At 53.9% G+C, this 14,253-nt stretch overlaps 1 protein-coding gene across 1 annotated transcript; it reads left to right on the forward strand.

Moving 5' to 3' along the window:
- The first annotated feature begins 1,781 nt into the window (after window positions 1-1,781).
- LOC147412587 (elongin-A-like) lies at window positions 1,782-13,314 on the forward strand. The gene is made up of 9 exons (XM_086481203.1): window positions 1,782-2,159; window positions 3,360-3,474; window positions 3,852-4,007; window positions 4,447-4,544; window positions 4,830-5,010; window positions 5,506-5,614; window positions 5,889-6,046; window positions 12,087-12,218; window positions 13,208-13,314. The coding sequence occupies exons 1-9, from the start codon at window positions 1,782-1,784 to the stop codon at window positions 13,312-13,314; spliced, it is 1,434 nt and encodes a 477-aa protein (XP_086337329.1).
- Window positions 13,315-14,253: the final 939 nt, after the last annotated feature.

Raw genomic sequence — 14,253 nt, forward strand, 5'->3', positions numbered from 1 at the left:
GTCCCACCCGGACTCTCTGGGGCGGGTAGGACCGGCGGCCCATTTGCTCGTCAGTCCTTTGGCAAGCACGTCGAGTCCCGAGGCTTTGCTCTCTACCCATGTATGTTAATGAAACCTTAGCTCTTGACCTTTCCTCTGCTGTTACTATACGTCTTGCACAGGTGCTTACGTTGCTGTGCAGGGGTGCCAAGAGGCCTTGGGGACTTGTGCTCTGCTGCTGTGGTCTTCTGCTGGCTACTGGGAATAAAACTAGGAGGGGGTTGGGGAGAAATTTTACTGCGCACCAAGTCAGGTTTTAACTTTTCTTTTTTTTTTTTTTCCTTTCCCCTTGAAGAGAGAGAGGGGACTTTGCCTCTCAAATTGCAGACAGCTTTTAAATGTCGATGGAGGCATCGGCTTGTCTCTTGTAGTGGAAAGAAGGAATGATTTTGTCGTGTTCTCTGTGTGGAACTGGGAAGGATTTCTTTCCAGTTTGGAAGCCGTTTCCCCTGTATCTTTTGCCCTGACCCCCTCTTTGGAAAAAAAAAAGCAAGGATTTTAGTCTTTGAACCTGAAGCCGCTTGACTGGGGTTGGAGGGAAGCGAATAACGGAACGCGGTTTGTTTCTAGTGCGTGCACACTTCATAGCCGGCGTTCAAAACGCTCGGTTGTACTTGGGGTGTGAGGAACTGGAGCTCTGGAAGGAGCAGGTGTGCGACGTGAGCCTGCAGACCCAGGGGTTGGTGGGAGTGTGAGGAGGTGCCCTGGAGCAGAGCTCCTCTGGGCAGGTTGGGGAGCCCGAGTGCTGCACGAGGCCTGTGGTTTCCGGTGGCCTCGCTGAGGCCGCAGCAGAGAGCGGGGAGCCGGCCACAACGGGGCAGTCGCTATTAACTGTGAAGTGAGCAGCAGAGGGCAGTTTTGGCCCGGGGGGCTGTGTTAGTCTTTGGTGGCCCCTGGAGAGGTGTCTTTCCGTGAACTCTGGAGTCTTTCTTCCCTATACGGGCTTCTGTTGTCTCAGCGCTCTGTTTGCCCGTTCTCCCGTTTCCTTGCCTTGGTTTCTCTTGGTTTCTCTGCATACGCCCAGGACGTGCCAGTCTAGGTGGCAAAGATGTCCTCGACCGTCTTCCTGCCTGAGGCTCCCTACAACACTGTAACTAAAAAGCTGGTCGACATCTCGGTGAAGGGATGTCCCAAACCACCTGGGTGGCAGAGGTAGAAGTACGTTCCCTTCACCTGCAGCCCCCTCACTGGGCTGCAAGTCGGAGAGGGCGCCTCTTCCCTCCCTGGCCTGCGGAGCCGCTGCACGAGCTGGCAGAGCCTCGCCTGGCAGCATGTGCGTGAAGAGAAAGAACCTTTTTCACTGGGGTATGGGGAGGGGAATGGAAAGGAGCGGGTCGAGAGGCAGTGGTCGCGGAAGGGATCAGTCGCCTTTTTAGCACAGACTCTAGTTGAGAGGAGAGAGAGAGACTGTAGGCAGCACTGACAAGAGTGGAGGGTCTGCAGGCGAGATGTGGGTTCCCTCTTCAGCTCTTGAATAGTCGCAAGCTTCCAATGGAATTGGCTACGTGCTGCAGGCCCGTGTCCGAGGTGCCGCTGCGGTGAGGTTCTCGGTGTCCATGGTGCCATTGTGATGAGGCTCGCTACATTCCAGGCACGAGGAGGGAGCCTGTCAGAGCAAGCGTGGAAGCCACGGAGGGCAGTTTGTCATCCTCAGTTCTTCTTTCAAACGCTTAACGCTTGACTGGGATACGAGAGCTGCAGGCTGGGAGAGGTACCCGGGTGAGCTCTGTGAGAAAGGGAACATGAGTGGAACCAAAGAGCGCAAGTCTTCTCACGAGCAGCAGCGACTGGATGGCAGAGGGAAGCGCAAAGTCTCTGTCGTGGACGAAAAATCAAAGGGCTTTTCTTCAAATTTTGGGGAGGGGGAAGAGAAGGATGAATTTGAACAACCCACAATGTCCTTTGAGTGGTACCTCAACTATGACCAGCCCCAGAAAAAGAAAAGGAAAGTGCTCAAGCCCTCTGTGTCAGCTGGGGAGAAAGACCAAGGGCACAGCAAACCGGACGGCTGCAGAGCCAGTGCCACCAGCTCAAGCCCAAGCCAGAAAAGTCCAAGCCGCAAGCGAACCAATGAGACAGAGGCAGAGAAGGAACTACCAGAGTCTCGTGAACCAAAGCGGGTAAGGTTTTGAAGGATCCGAAAAGGAAGAAAGGAGGTGGCATCAGCTGTTCTCGGGCCTCTGGCACCTGGGGCTTGTTAGTTTTCCCCTTGGAAGTGCTGGGCTTGGTTCTGCACCAGGGTGTGCTTGGGGTGTCTCATTGGTACTAGGTCTGTGACTCTTGGTTCCTGCCGGGAGCCACCGTGTGTTTCGTATGCTCTATGCCGCAGGCATTGCTTTGTGCTGTTGGAGCGGAGCTCTGCTGGAAAAGTGGGTGAAGAGAGAGAGGGGAGTAAAGAAATGCAATAGGCAAACCCCTCTTTATTAAAAAATGGGGGGGGGGGTGTGGGGGGGTGGTGTGTATTTAAAAGAGAACACCTTCAGCTCAGTCCTCGTAGGAGAGCATATTGGGCGTGATCTACTTTTAAGCATGCAGAATACCTTGAGATGTGGGTCAGCTTCGAATCCAACCTAATGTGCAGTGCAGCTCCACCCGCCAGCGAGGTTCCCCTGTCCCTCCTCCCAAGTATCGATGCGTCTCTAAAATGGACCTTTCAAAAATCTCTGTCAGCACTACAATTTTCTTAACGAAATCCGTTGGCCTCCAGAAGTGGGGGACAAGTGGGAGATCTGGTGTTAACAGTGCAGCTGATTCTAGAAGACAGAACGGTAGGGGTCGGACAGACCTTCTTGGGTGAAAGCTTGAAAAATGAGCATTATTTCTGTACAAATTCATAGCCACATGAGTGCCAGGGTTTTGTATATAAACAGGGACTGATGTGCAAAACCTTTAGTGCCTCATCTTTTTACTCAAGTCTGGAACACTTTGCTCTTCAAAACAGTGTTTTTCCACTCTCGGCAGCATTTTAAAACCCTGCTTTGCCATTCGTTCTAGCAAGTGCCTCCTATCAAAGTTTTAGGTTTCCCTCAGCTCGTGAGATTCCCCTCTCCTCTGCCACTGTGGATGGCTCTTAGTGGAGGGAGCGGAGCGATTCCGATCCCAAATTTTGGCTTCTTTGTATTCACAGCCTGGACAGAGCCACAGTAACGTGGCAGAAGGGCAGCCTCCCCGTGAGGCTACGTTGTGGCGCAAGCTGAGGAGCGTTGAGGGGCTTATTCGACATAGCAAACAAAATGCAGTTCAGTGCTGTTTGTATGCTGGCAGGATGCAACGTTCTGCTGTATTGTTGGCTTACGTGCACGGACATCCTCTCCTTCCAGATACTTTTAGATGTGCCACCACCGTTACCAGACAACCCGCTGGCCCTGCTCCCGGCCCGTTACCGCCCTGTTCCTTGCATCAAGTCCACTGCCCGCTCCCAGGCAAAAGGGAAAGGTATGCTGGGCAGGAAAATAGGTTTGAGCGGGGCTGCAGCCATTGTTTGTGGGAGAGAGTGGGAGCAGATGCCGGCTGGGTTCAAGCCCTTCTGTTGGGGTCTGGTGTCCTGCGTCTGATGCCCAGAGCCTAGGTTTCAGAGGAAGGGGGCTGCTCTCCCACATGCTCTAGCAGAAATGAGGAAGATCCTTTGCTGACCCTTCCTGAGGCTTGGGCTTTGGACGTGCCCTTTCTGAACTAGGTGGCAGGTCTTTTAGAGAAGACTTCGCCCTTTAGGTCGCTTCTGGGTGACTCCAATTGGTGTCTGCTGTGCCATTCAGCAGGGTGGGCTCTTCTTTTCTCCGCTCTCTTCTTACTCCAAGTCTTTCACTTTACAGCAGTGTCGTCACCAGCTGAAGAGAGTGAAGAAGGTTTTAAAGGCTGCCGGGTGTATTCAAGGATGCCCGTGTATTCGGGTTCCAAGGCTACCTCCTTGCCCGAGATGCTGTCTCTGTATCAGCAATGCGTCAGAGTGCTCAGTAACAACATGGACTGCAAGTACCTTTCCTCATCTGTCTTAAAGTCCTGAGCCGTGCCTGGCGTCTTGGTAGCTTGTTTGTATACCTCTCCGCAGCATCTGGCTTGGAGCATGTGAAGAGTTGCCCCTTGTTGCAAGGCAAGCTAGCTAGTAGGGGACAGATCCCACTGAAAGCTCAGGTGCTGCGGGACTCAGCACCCAGCATGCTTTCAGGGAGTGCTAAAGCGCTGGAAATAGTGTGAGACAGAGTCTTGCGCACGCACCTCTTGACTTGGAGGTACTGGTGCCCGACGGCTCCCTAGAGCTACGGCACCTACGGTTCCTTCCTCCTTGCCCTCCTATTGCGTGGCGTCACGCAGCACTGCAGGTTTTTCCACCGCGTTTCAAGGCGTCAAGCCCTTTCCTCGGCAAGCAAGAAGCAGGATCGATACTGTGTGCATCTTGCTTTGCTCTAGCAATCCACGAAGCGAGTGGCGTCCCTTTCTCAGCTCTGAGGCCAGTATTGGAGAGATGCACCCCAGAGCAGCTGTGTCGCATGGAGGAATGTAATCATGTGGGTGCCTTGGCCTGGGGAAGGGAGGGTGAGGTGTGGAAGTGATGTTCTGTCCTCACTTGCAACAGCAGAATGGTAAAGACCAACGCTCTTTATAGCAAGGGGTGGCTTTTGCTAGTCTCGAGTTCCTGCATTTGCCATCGGCCGATCTCTTGCTGCAAGTTGGCCCCTAAGCCGTCTTGCCCTCTGTGCTATTCCAGTGGCACTGGCACTAGCTGGTGCCGAGGGAGAGAGGGGAGTGAAGGTGTCAGGAGGGATCCCAGCTTACGTGTGCCTTTGCTTCAGTTCCTCACTGAGGATACGGACCAACTGTGGCGCAATCACTGTCTCCGAGACTTCAAGAATGAGAAGCCAGAAGAGGCTGAGTCCTGGCGGGAGGCGTACTTTCGGCTTCGCGATGCACGCGAGCAGCGGCTGCTCGTGTTAGTAGGGAAGATCAGCTCGGCTTATGCCAACAAACCCAGAGGTAAAGTAGGGCTGAATGACCAGAGCGGGGTCTGGGAATGCTGCCTAGGGGATATCTTTGGGGCGAGGGGGGTGGAAGGTCTTTTGAATGCCTGGTTGAAATCTAGTCCAATTTAGGAGATGCCTAGCTCTCTGTTCTTTCTGTGGCGGCCTTTGCTTAGTGGCTTAGCAGGCTCTTGATTTCATCCATAGCGGTGTCGATGCGGACTAGACAGGGCAGAAAACCGGGGGGAGGGAGGCGGCGGGGGGGGGGGGGGCATTCCTCCTCTTTTGGTGAACCTAATGAGAGCTACCGACCCGATCAGTCTGGTTTCTCACGGCCCATGTTGTGACTGCAAGAGGTTCGGAGCTTAGGGACGAGGCTATCACCAGAGCCTGGGAATGGGTGGACTGGGGAGAGGTGGCTGGAGCTTGCTGTAATAAGGCAAGCACTGAGGAGCCTCCTTTATATATAGTAGGTTGGGTCCAAGCAACGTTTCCCTCTGGCCTCCTACAGGCAGAGTGACCAAGGTGGCACTTATGGACTGTGCAGCGAAGCCCGCTTGGAACGTACACAGGAGACGAGAGCGGTTGGGAACTGGAGGACCTCCTCTTCCAAAGACCAAGTGAGCGTCTCTCTTTTCCTGGGAGCCCCTGCCAGCTTCCCGCTGAAGCTCTGCATCTGGCAGGAAAGGATACCGTGCGTCTGGGAGGTCTTTGTGCGGTGAAACTTGTAACTGTAATAGGCTCTTTCTTGCTGGGACGTATGGAGATCCTGGGCACCGCTGGCTCCGTGCGATATCAGCCGTGCTGCTGCGAACAGGTGTGGCTCGTGTCTGAAGAATCGCACCAGACCACAGGGATTCCCTTACTGCAGCGTCTGTCCCACCTCTGTTTCAGTACAAAACCAGTCCCGTACGTACCTAGCCAAAGCCGCGCTCCTGTGAGCGAGGAGCACTCGTGCGACGGGCCCAGCACCAGCAGCGCCCATTCTGTCTCTATCCCATCTTCAGCTAGAACCCGCTCCTCTAGTGGCGCCAGGAAACGACAAGGGAAGAGTAAGTACCAACTGCGGAACGTCCCTGTGGTCTCCTCGAGCTCCTCCTTTACAAACACATGAACCCGCTGCTTCTGCTGTGAGAGAAATGCAGGCTATGCAGGAGGGTTAACGTTGGTGGCCTCTCTTCTCTCCTCTCCCTAAGGAGAGCGTGAGAAAGACTGCCCAAACTTCTTGCAGAAGAAAAAGCATAGGGAAACAGCCGATTCGCCTGTCTGCTCGGCGCTGACTGTGTCAGCCTGTCCTAACGGTCCTAGTGAGGCAGAAACCCTGCCTTTTCCCTCCTGCTGTCCTTTGGTGCCTGTCCAGCCGTTTGGAACAAGGAAATTGTAGTGCAGCTCCCCTGGGAGGGAAGCAGGGAGAGTTTAAGCAGAGATCTGCGTTCCTGCAGTGCAGAAAGCAGAGTGGGCTCTCCTTGGTCTGTGACCTGAAAATACGACGAGCCACGATCAGAGAGCACACGCTTAGGCCCGCCTTGCGTCTCTTCTGCCAGGGCCGCGGCTTTGAATTGCTCTCTGCTCTCCTAGTCTGTGACTGCTGCTTTACCGCGTGGGGTTCTTGTTTGCTTTGTTTTGTTGGTTTGTTTTTTTTTCCCTTCTCTTTCTCTGTCGCAGACCTTTCACCCGTGACGGCAAAAACGAACAAAGATTTTCAGAAGAGCTTCTCTCGGAGATGAGTTTGCAGTGCAGATCTGGGACTTTCTCTCTCATGGGCGACTGGGAGTGAAGAGGGAGAAAGTACCCCACCCCCCTCAACAGCCCTTCTCGTTGAACTCTTTGGAGGCTGCCGCTGCTGGGAGAGGATTCGATCTGCACAAGACGACGGCACAGTGTTTTCTCTTTACTCTGGTCCCTTTCTCAGGTTCAAGCCCCCCTCTTTTCCCCCTGCCCTTAACATCCTGTTTCGGGCGCTGTCATTGGAAGATGGAGCGACTATTTGCTATTTGACCTCTTAATAAATGATAGAATTGTTTTAATTGATATTAAACTGCTCCTCTATCCCGCCTGTATTATTTACGTCGCTCCCAGTAGTCTCCCTCCTCCCAGTCCAGTACAAGGACCGGCCTCTCTGTGGCTCGAGCTGGCAGGAACCCATCTGTCTGAGGGGAGACACTGGGTGTCACTGGAGTCACTCCCCATGATCTGGTACCTGCTGGGCTCCAAGTCCCACCCGGACTCTCTGGGGCGGGTAGGACCGGCGGCCCATTTGCTCGTCAGTCCTTTGGCAAGCACGTCGAGTCCCGAGGCTTTGCTCTCTACCCATGTATGTTAATGAAACCTTAGCTCTTGACCTTTCCTCTGCTGTTACTATAGGTCTTGCACAGGTGCTTACGTTGCTGTGCAGGGGTGCCAAGAGGCCTTGGGGACTTGTGCTCTGCTGCTGTGGTCTTCTGCTGGCTACTGGGAATAAAACTAGGAGGGGGTTGGGGAGAAATTTTACTGCGCACCAAGTCAGGTTTTAACTTTTCTTTTTTTTTTTTTTCCTTTCCCCTTGAAGAGAGAGAGGGGACTTTGCCTCTCAAATTGCAGACAGCTTTTAAATGTCGATGGAGGCATCGGCTTGTCTCTTGTAGTGGAAAGAAGGAATGATTTTGTCGTGTTCTCTGTGTGGAACTGGGAAGGATTTCTTTCCAGTTTGGAAGCCGTTTCCCCTGTATCTTTTGCCCTGACCCCCTCTTTGGAAAAAAAAAAGCAAGGATTTTAGTCTTTGAACCTGAAGCCGCTTGACTGGGGTTGGAGGGAAGCGAATAACGGAACGCGGTTTGTTTCTAGTGCGTGCACACTTCATAGCCGGCGTTCAAAACGCTCGGTTGTACTTGGGGTGTGAGGAACTGGAGCTCTGGAAGGAGCAGGTGTGCGACGTGAGCCTGCAGACCCAGGGGTTGGTGGGAGTGTGAGGAGGTGCCCTGGAGCAGAGCTCCTCTGGGCAGGTTGGGGAGCCCGAGTGCTGCACGAGGCCTGTGGTTTCCGGTGGCCTCGCTGAGGCCGCAGCAGAGAGCGGGGAGCCGGCCACAACGGGGCAGTCGCTATTAACTGTGAAGTGAGCAGCAGAGGGCAGTTTTGGCCCGGGGGGCTGTGTTAGTCTTTGGTGGCCCCTGGAGAGGTGTCTTTCCGTGAACTCTGGAGTCTTTCTTCCCTATACGGGCTTCTGTTGTCTCAGCGCTCTGTTTGCCCGTTCTCCCGTTTCCTTGCCTTGGTTTCTCTTGGTTTCTCTGCATACGCCCAGGACGTGCCAGTCTAGGTGGCAAAGATGTCCTCGACCGTCTTCCTGCCTGAGGCTCCCTACAACACTGTAACTAAAAAGCTGGTCGACATCTCGGTGAAGGGATGTCCCAAACCACCTGGGTGGCAGAGGTAGAAGTACGTTCCCTTCACCTGCAGCCCCCTCACTGGGCTGCAAGTCGGAGAGGGCGCCTCTTCCCTCCCTGGCCTGCGGAGCCGCTGCACGAGCTGGCAGAGCCTCGCCTGGCAGCATGTGCGTGAAGAGAAAGAACCTTTTTCACTGGGGTATGGGGAGGGGAATGGAAAGGAGCGGGTCGAGAGGCAGTGGTCGCGGAAGGGATCAGTCGCCTTTTTAGCACAGACTCTAGTTGAGAGGAGAGAGAGAGACTGTAGGCAGCACTGACAAGAGTGGAGGGTCTGCAGGCGAGATGTGGGTTCCCTCTTCAGCTCTTGAATAGTCGCAAGCTTCCAATGGAATTGGCTACGTGCTGCAGGCCCGTGTCCGAGGTGCCGCTGCGGTGAGGTTCTCGGTGTCCATGGTGCCATTGTGATGAGGCTCGCTACATTCCAGGCACGAGGAGGGAGCCTGTCAGAGCAAGCGTGGAAGCCACGGAGGGCAGTTTGTCATCCTCAGTTCTTCTTTCAAACGCTTAACGCTTGACTGGGATACGAGAGCTGCAGGCTGGGAGAGGTACCCGGGTGAGCTCTGTGAGAAAGGGAACATGAGTGGAACCAAAGAGCGCAAGTCTTCTCACGAGCAGCAGCGACTGGATGGCAGAGGGAAGCGCAAAGTCTCTGTCGTGGACGAAAAATCAAAGGGCTTTTCTTCAAATTTTGGGGAGGGGGAAGAGAAGGATGAATTTGAACAACCCACAATGTCCTTTGAGTGGTACCTCAACTATGACCAGCCCCAGAAAAAGAAAAGGAAAGTGCTCAAGCCCTCTGTGTCAGCTGGGGAGAAAGACCAAGGGCACAGCAAACCGGACGGCTGCAGAGCCAGTGCCACCAGCTCAAGCCCAAGCCAGAAAAGTCCAAGCCGCAAGCGAACCAATGAGACAGAGGCAGAGAAGGAACTACCAGAGTCTCGTGAACCAAAGCGGGTAAGGTTTTGAAGGATCCGAAAAGGAAGAAAGGAGGTGGCATCAGCTGTTCTCGGGCCTCTGGCACCTGGGGCTTGTTAGTTTTCCCCTTGGAAGTGCTGGGCTTGGTTCTGCACCAGGGTGTGCTTGGGGTGTCTCATTGGTACTAGGTCTGTGACTCTTGGTTCCTGCCGGGAGCCACCGTGTGTTTCGTATGCTCTATGCCGCAGGCATTGCTTTGTGCTGTTGGAGCGGAGCTCTGCTGGAAAAGTGGGTGAAGAGAGAGAGGGGAGTAAAGAAATGCAATAGGCAAACCCCTCTTTATTAAAAAATGGGGGGGGGGGTGTGGGGGGGTGGTGTGTATTTAAAAGAGAACACCTTCAGCTCAGTCCTCGTAGGAGAGCATATTGGGCGTGATCTACTTTTAAGCATGCAGAATACCTTGAGATGTGGGTCAGCTTCGAATCCAACCTAATGTGCAGTGCAGCTCCACCCGCCAGCGAGGTTCCCCTGTCCCTCCTCCCAAGTATCGATGCGTCTCTAAAATGGACCTTTCAAAAATCTCTGTCAGCACTACAATTTTCTTAACGAAATCCGTTGGCCTCCAGAAGTGGGGGACAAGTGGGAGATCTGGTGTTAACAGTGCAGCTGATTCTAGAAGACAGAACGGTAGGGGTCGGACAGACCTTCTTGGGTGAAAGCTTGAAAAATGAGCATTATTTCTGTACAAATTCATAGCCACATGAGTGCCAGGGTTTTGTATATAAACAGGGACTGATGTGCAAAACCTTTAGTGCCTCATCTTTTTACTCAAGTCTGGAACACTTTGCTCTTCAAAACAGTGTTTTTCCACTCTCGGCAGCATTTTAAAACCCTGCTTTGCCATTCGTTCTAGCAAGTGCCTCCTATCAAAGTTTTAGGTTTCCCTCAGCTCGTGAGATTCCCCTCTCCTCTGCCACTGTGGATGGCTCTTAGTGGAGGGAGCGGAGCGATTCCGATCCCAAATTTTGGCTTCTTTGTATTCACAGCCTGGACAGAGCCACAGTAACGTGGCAGAAGGGCAGCCTCCCCGTGAGGCTACGTTGTGGCGCAAGCTGAGGAGCGTTGAGGGGCTTATTCGACATAGCAAACAAAATGCAGTTCAGTGCTGTTTGTATGCTGGCAGGATGCAACGTTCTGCTGTATTGTTGGCTTACGTGCACGGACATCCTCTCCTTCCAGATACTTTTAGATGTGCCACCACCGTTACCAGACAACCCGCTGGCCCTGCTCCCGGCCCGTTACCGCCCTGTTCCTTGCATCAAGTCCACTGCCCGCTCCCAGGCAAAAGGGAAAGGTATGCTGGGCAGGAAAATAGGTTTGAGCGGGGCTGCAGCCATTGTTTGTGGGAGAGAGTGGGAGCAGATGCCGGCTGGGTTCAAGCCCTTCTGTTGGGGTCTGGTGTCCTGCGTCTGATGCCCAGAGCCTAGGTTTCAGAGGAAGGGGGCTGCTCTCCCACATGCTCTAGCAGAAATGAGGAAGATCCTTTGCTGACCCTTCCTGAGGCTTGGGCTTTGGACGTGCCCTTTCTGAACTAGGTGGCAGGTCTTTTAGAGAAGACTTCGCCCTTTAGGTCGCTTCTGGGTGACTCCAATTGGTGTCTGCTGTGCCATTCAGCAGGGTGGGCTCTTCTTTTCTCCGCTCTCTTCTTACTCCAAGTCTTTCACTTTACAGCAGTGTCGTCACCAGCTGAAGAGAGTGAAGAAGGTTTTAAAGGCTGCCGGGTGTATTCAAGGATGCCCGTGTATTCGGGTTCCAAGGCTACCTCCTTGCCCGAGATGCTGTCTCTGTATCAGCAATGCGTCAGAGTGCTCAGTAACAACATGGACTGCAAGTACCTTTCCTCATCTGTCTTAAAGTCCTGAGCCGTGCCTGGCGTCTTGGTAGCTTGTTTGTATACCTCTCCGCAGCATCTGGCTTGGAGCATGTGAAGAGTTGCCCCTTGTTGCAAGGCAAGCTAGCTAGTAGGGGACAGATCCCACTGAAAGCTCAGGTGCTGCGGGACTCAGCACCCAGCATGCTTTCAGGGAGTGCTAAAGCGCTGGAAATAGTGTGAGACAGAGTCTTGCGCACGCACCTCTTGACTTGGAGGTACTGGTGCCCGACGGCTCCCTAGAGCTACGGCACCTACGGTTCCTTCCTCCTTGCCCTCCTATTGCGTGGCGTCACGCAGCACTGCAGGTTTTTCCACCGCGTTTCAAGGCGTCAAGCCCTTTCCTCGGCAAGCAAGAAGCAGGATCGATACTGTGTGCATCTTGCTTTGCTCTAGCAATCCACGAAGCGAGTGGCGTCCCTTTCTCAGCTCTGAGGCCAGTATTGGAGAGATGCACCCCAGAGCAGCTGTGTCGCATGGAGGAATGTAATCATGTGGGTGCCTTGGCCTGGGGAAGGGAGGGTGAGGTGTGGAAGTGATGTTCTGTCCTCACTTGCAACAGCAGAATGGTAAAGACCAACGCTCTTTATAGCAAGGGGTGGCTTTTGCTAGTCTCGAGTTCCTGCATTTGCCATCGGCCGATCTCTTGCTGCAAGTTGGCCCCTAAGCCGTCTTGCCCTCTGTGCTATTCCAGTGGCACTGGCACTAGCTGGTGCCGAGGGAGAGAGGGGAGTGAAGGTGTCAGGAGGGATCCCAGCTTACGTGTGCCTTTGCTTCAGTTCCTCACTGAGGATACGGACCAACTGTGGCGCAATCACTGTCTCCGAGACTTCAAGAATGAGAAGCCAGAAGAGGCTGAGTCCTGGCGGGAGGCGTACTTTCGGCTTCGCGATGCACGCGAGCAGCGGCTGCTCGTGTTAGTAGGGAAGATCAGCTCGGCTTATGCCAACAAACCCAGAGGTAAAGTAGGGCTGAATGACCAGAGCGGGGTCTGGGAATGCTGCCTAGGGGATATCTTTGGGGCGAGGGGGGTGGAAGGTCTTTTGAATGCCTGGTTGAAATCTAGTCCAATTTAGGAGATGCCTAGCTCTCTGTTCTTTCTGTGGCGGCCTTTGCTTAGTGGCTTAGCAGGCTCTTGATTTCATCCATAGCGGTGTCGATGCGGACTAGACAGGGCAGAAAACCGGGGGGAGGGAGGCGGCGGGGGGGGGGGGCATTCCTCCTCTTTTGGTGAACCTAATGAGAGCTACCGACCCGATCAGTCTGGTTTCTCACGGCCCATGTTGTGACTGCAAGAGGTTCGGAGCTTAGGGACGAGGCTATCACCAGAGCCTGGGAATGGGTGGACTGGGGAGAGGTGGCTGGAGCTTGCTGTAATAAGGCAAGCACTGAGGAGCCTCCTTTATATATAGTAGGTTGGGTCCAAGCAACGTTTCCCTCTGGCCAACTACAGGCAGAGTGACCAAGGTGGCACTTATGGACTGTGCAGCGAAGCCCGCTTGGAACGTACACAGGAGACGAGAGCGGTTGGGAACTGGAGGACCTCCTCTTCCAAAGACCAAGTGAGCGTCTCTCTTTTCCTGGGAGCCCCTGCCAGCTTCCCGCTGAAGCTCTGCATCTGGCAGGAAAGGATACCGTGCGTCTGGGAGGTGTTTGTGCGGTGAAACTTGTAACTGTAATAGGCTCTTTCTTGCTGGGACGTATGGAGATCCTGGGCACCGCTGGCTCCGTGCGATATCAGCCGTGCTGCTGCGAACAGGTGTGGCTCGTGTCTGAAGAATCGCACCAGACCACAGGGATTCCCTTACTGCAGCGTCTGTCCCACCTCTGTTTCAGTACAAAACCAGTCCCGTACGTACCTAGCCAAAGCCGCGCTCCTGTGAGCGAGGAGCACTCGTGCGACGGGCCCAGCACCAGCAGCGCCCATTCTGTCTCTATCCCATCTTCAGCTAGAACCCGCTCCTCTAGTGGCGCCAGGAAACGACAAGGGAAGAGTAAGTACCAACTGCGGAACGTCCCTGTGGTCTCCTCGAGCTCCTCCTTTACAAACACATGAACCCGCTGCTTCTGCTGTGAGAGAAATGCAGGCTATGCAGGAGGGTTAACGTTGGTGGCCTCTCTTCTCTCCTCTCCCTAAGGAGAGCGTGAGAAAGACTGCCCAAACTTCTTGCAGAAGAAAAAGCATAGGGAAACAGCCGATTCGCCTGTCTGCTCGGCGCTGACTGTGTCAGCCTGTCCTAACGGTCCTAGTGAGGCAGAAACCCTGCCTTTTCCCTCCTGCTGTCCTTTGGTGCCTGTCCAGCCGTTTGGAACAAGGAAATTGTAGTGCAGCTCCCCTGGGAGGGAAGCAGGGAGAGTTTAAGCAGAGATCTGCGTTCCTGCAGTGCAGAAAGCAGAGTGGGCTCTCCTTGGTCTGTGACCTGAAAATACGACGAGCCACGATCAGAGAGCACACGCTTAGGCCCGCCTTGCGTCTCTTCTGCCAGGGCCGCGGCTTTGAATTGCTCTCTGCTCTCCTAGTCTGTGACTGCTGCTTTACCGCGTGGGGTTCTTGTTTGCTTTGTTTTGTTGGTTTGTTTTTTTTTCCCTTCTCTTTCTCTGTCGCAGACCTTTCACCCGTGACGGCAAAAACGAACAAAGATTTTCAGAAGAGCTTCTCTCGGAGATGAGTTTGCAGTGCAGATCTGGGACTTTCTCTCTCATGGGCGACTGGGAGTGAAGAGGGAGAAAGTACCCCACCCCCCTCAACAGCCCTTCTCGTTGAACTCTTTGGAGGCTGCCGCTGCTGGGAGAGGATTCGATCTGCACAAGACGACGGCACAGTGTTTTCTCTTTACTCTGGTCCCTTTCTCAGGTTCAAGCCCCCCTCTTTTCCCCCTGCCCTTAACATCCTGTTTCGGGCGCTGTCATTGGAAGATGGAGCGACTATTTGCTATTTGACCTCTTAATAAATGATAGAATTGTTTTAATTGATATTAAACTGCTCCTCTATCCC

This window comes from Leptosomus discolor, unplaced genomic scaffold, assembly GCF_034619465.1.
Source record: "Leptosomus discolor isolate bLepDis1 unplaced genomic scaffold, bLepDis1.hap2 HAP2_SCAFFOLD_198, whole genome shotgun sequence".
NCBI lineage: Eukaryota > Metazoa > Chordata > Aves > Leptosomiformes > Leptosomidae > Leptosomus > Leptosomus discolor.

Excerpts from the sequence above, each read along its gene's own strand:
- LOC147412587 (XM_086481203.1), top strand. The coding sequence starts at position 1,782 with ATGAGTGGAACCAAAGAGCGCAAGTCTTCTCACGAGCAGCAGCGACTG. Across the intron at positions 6,047-12,086 it reads CAGGAAACGACAAGGGAAGA|ACTTCAAGAATGAGAAGCCA; the intron begins GTAAGTACCAAC and ends ACTGTCTCCGAG. Across the intron at positions 12,219-13,207 it reads TTATGCCAACAAACCCAGAG|CTAGAACCCGCTCCTCTAGT; the intron begins GTAAAGTAGGGC and ends TCCCATCTTCAG.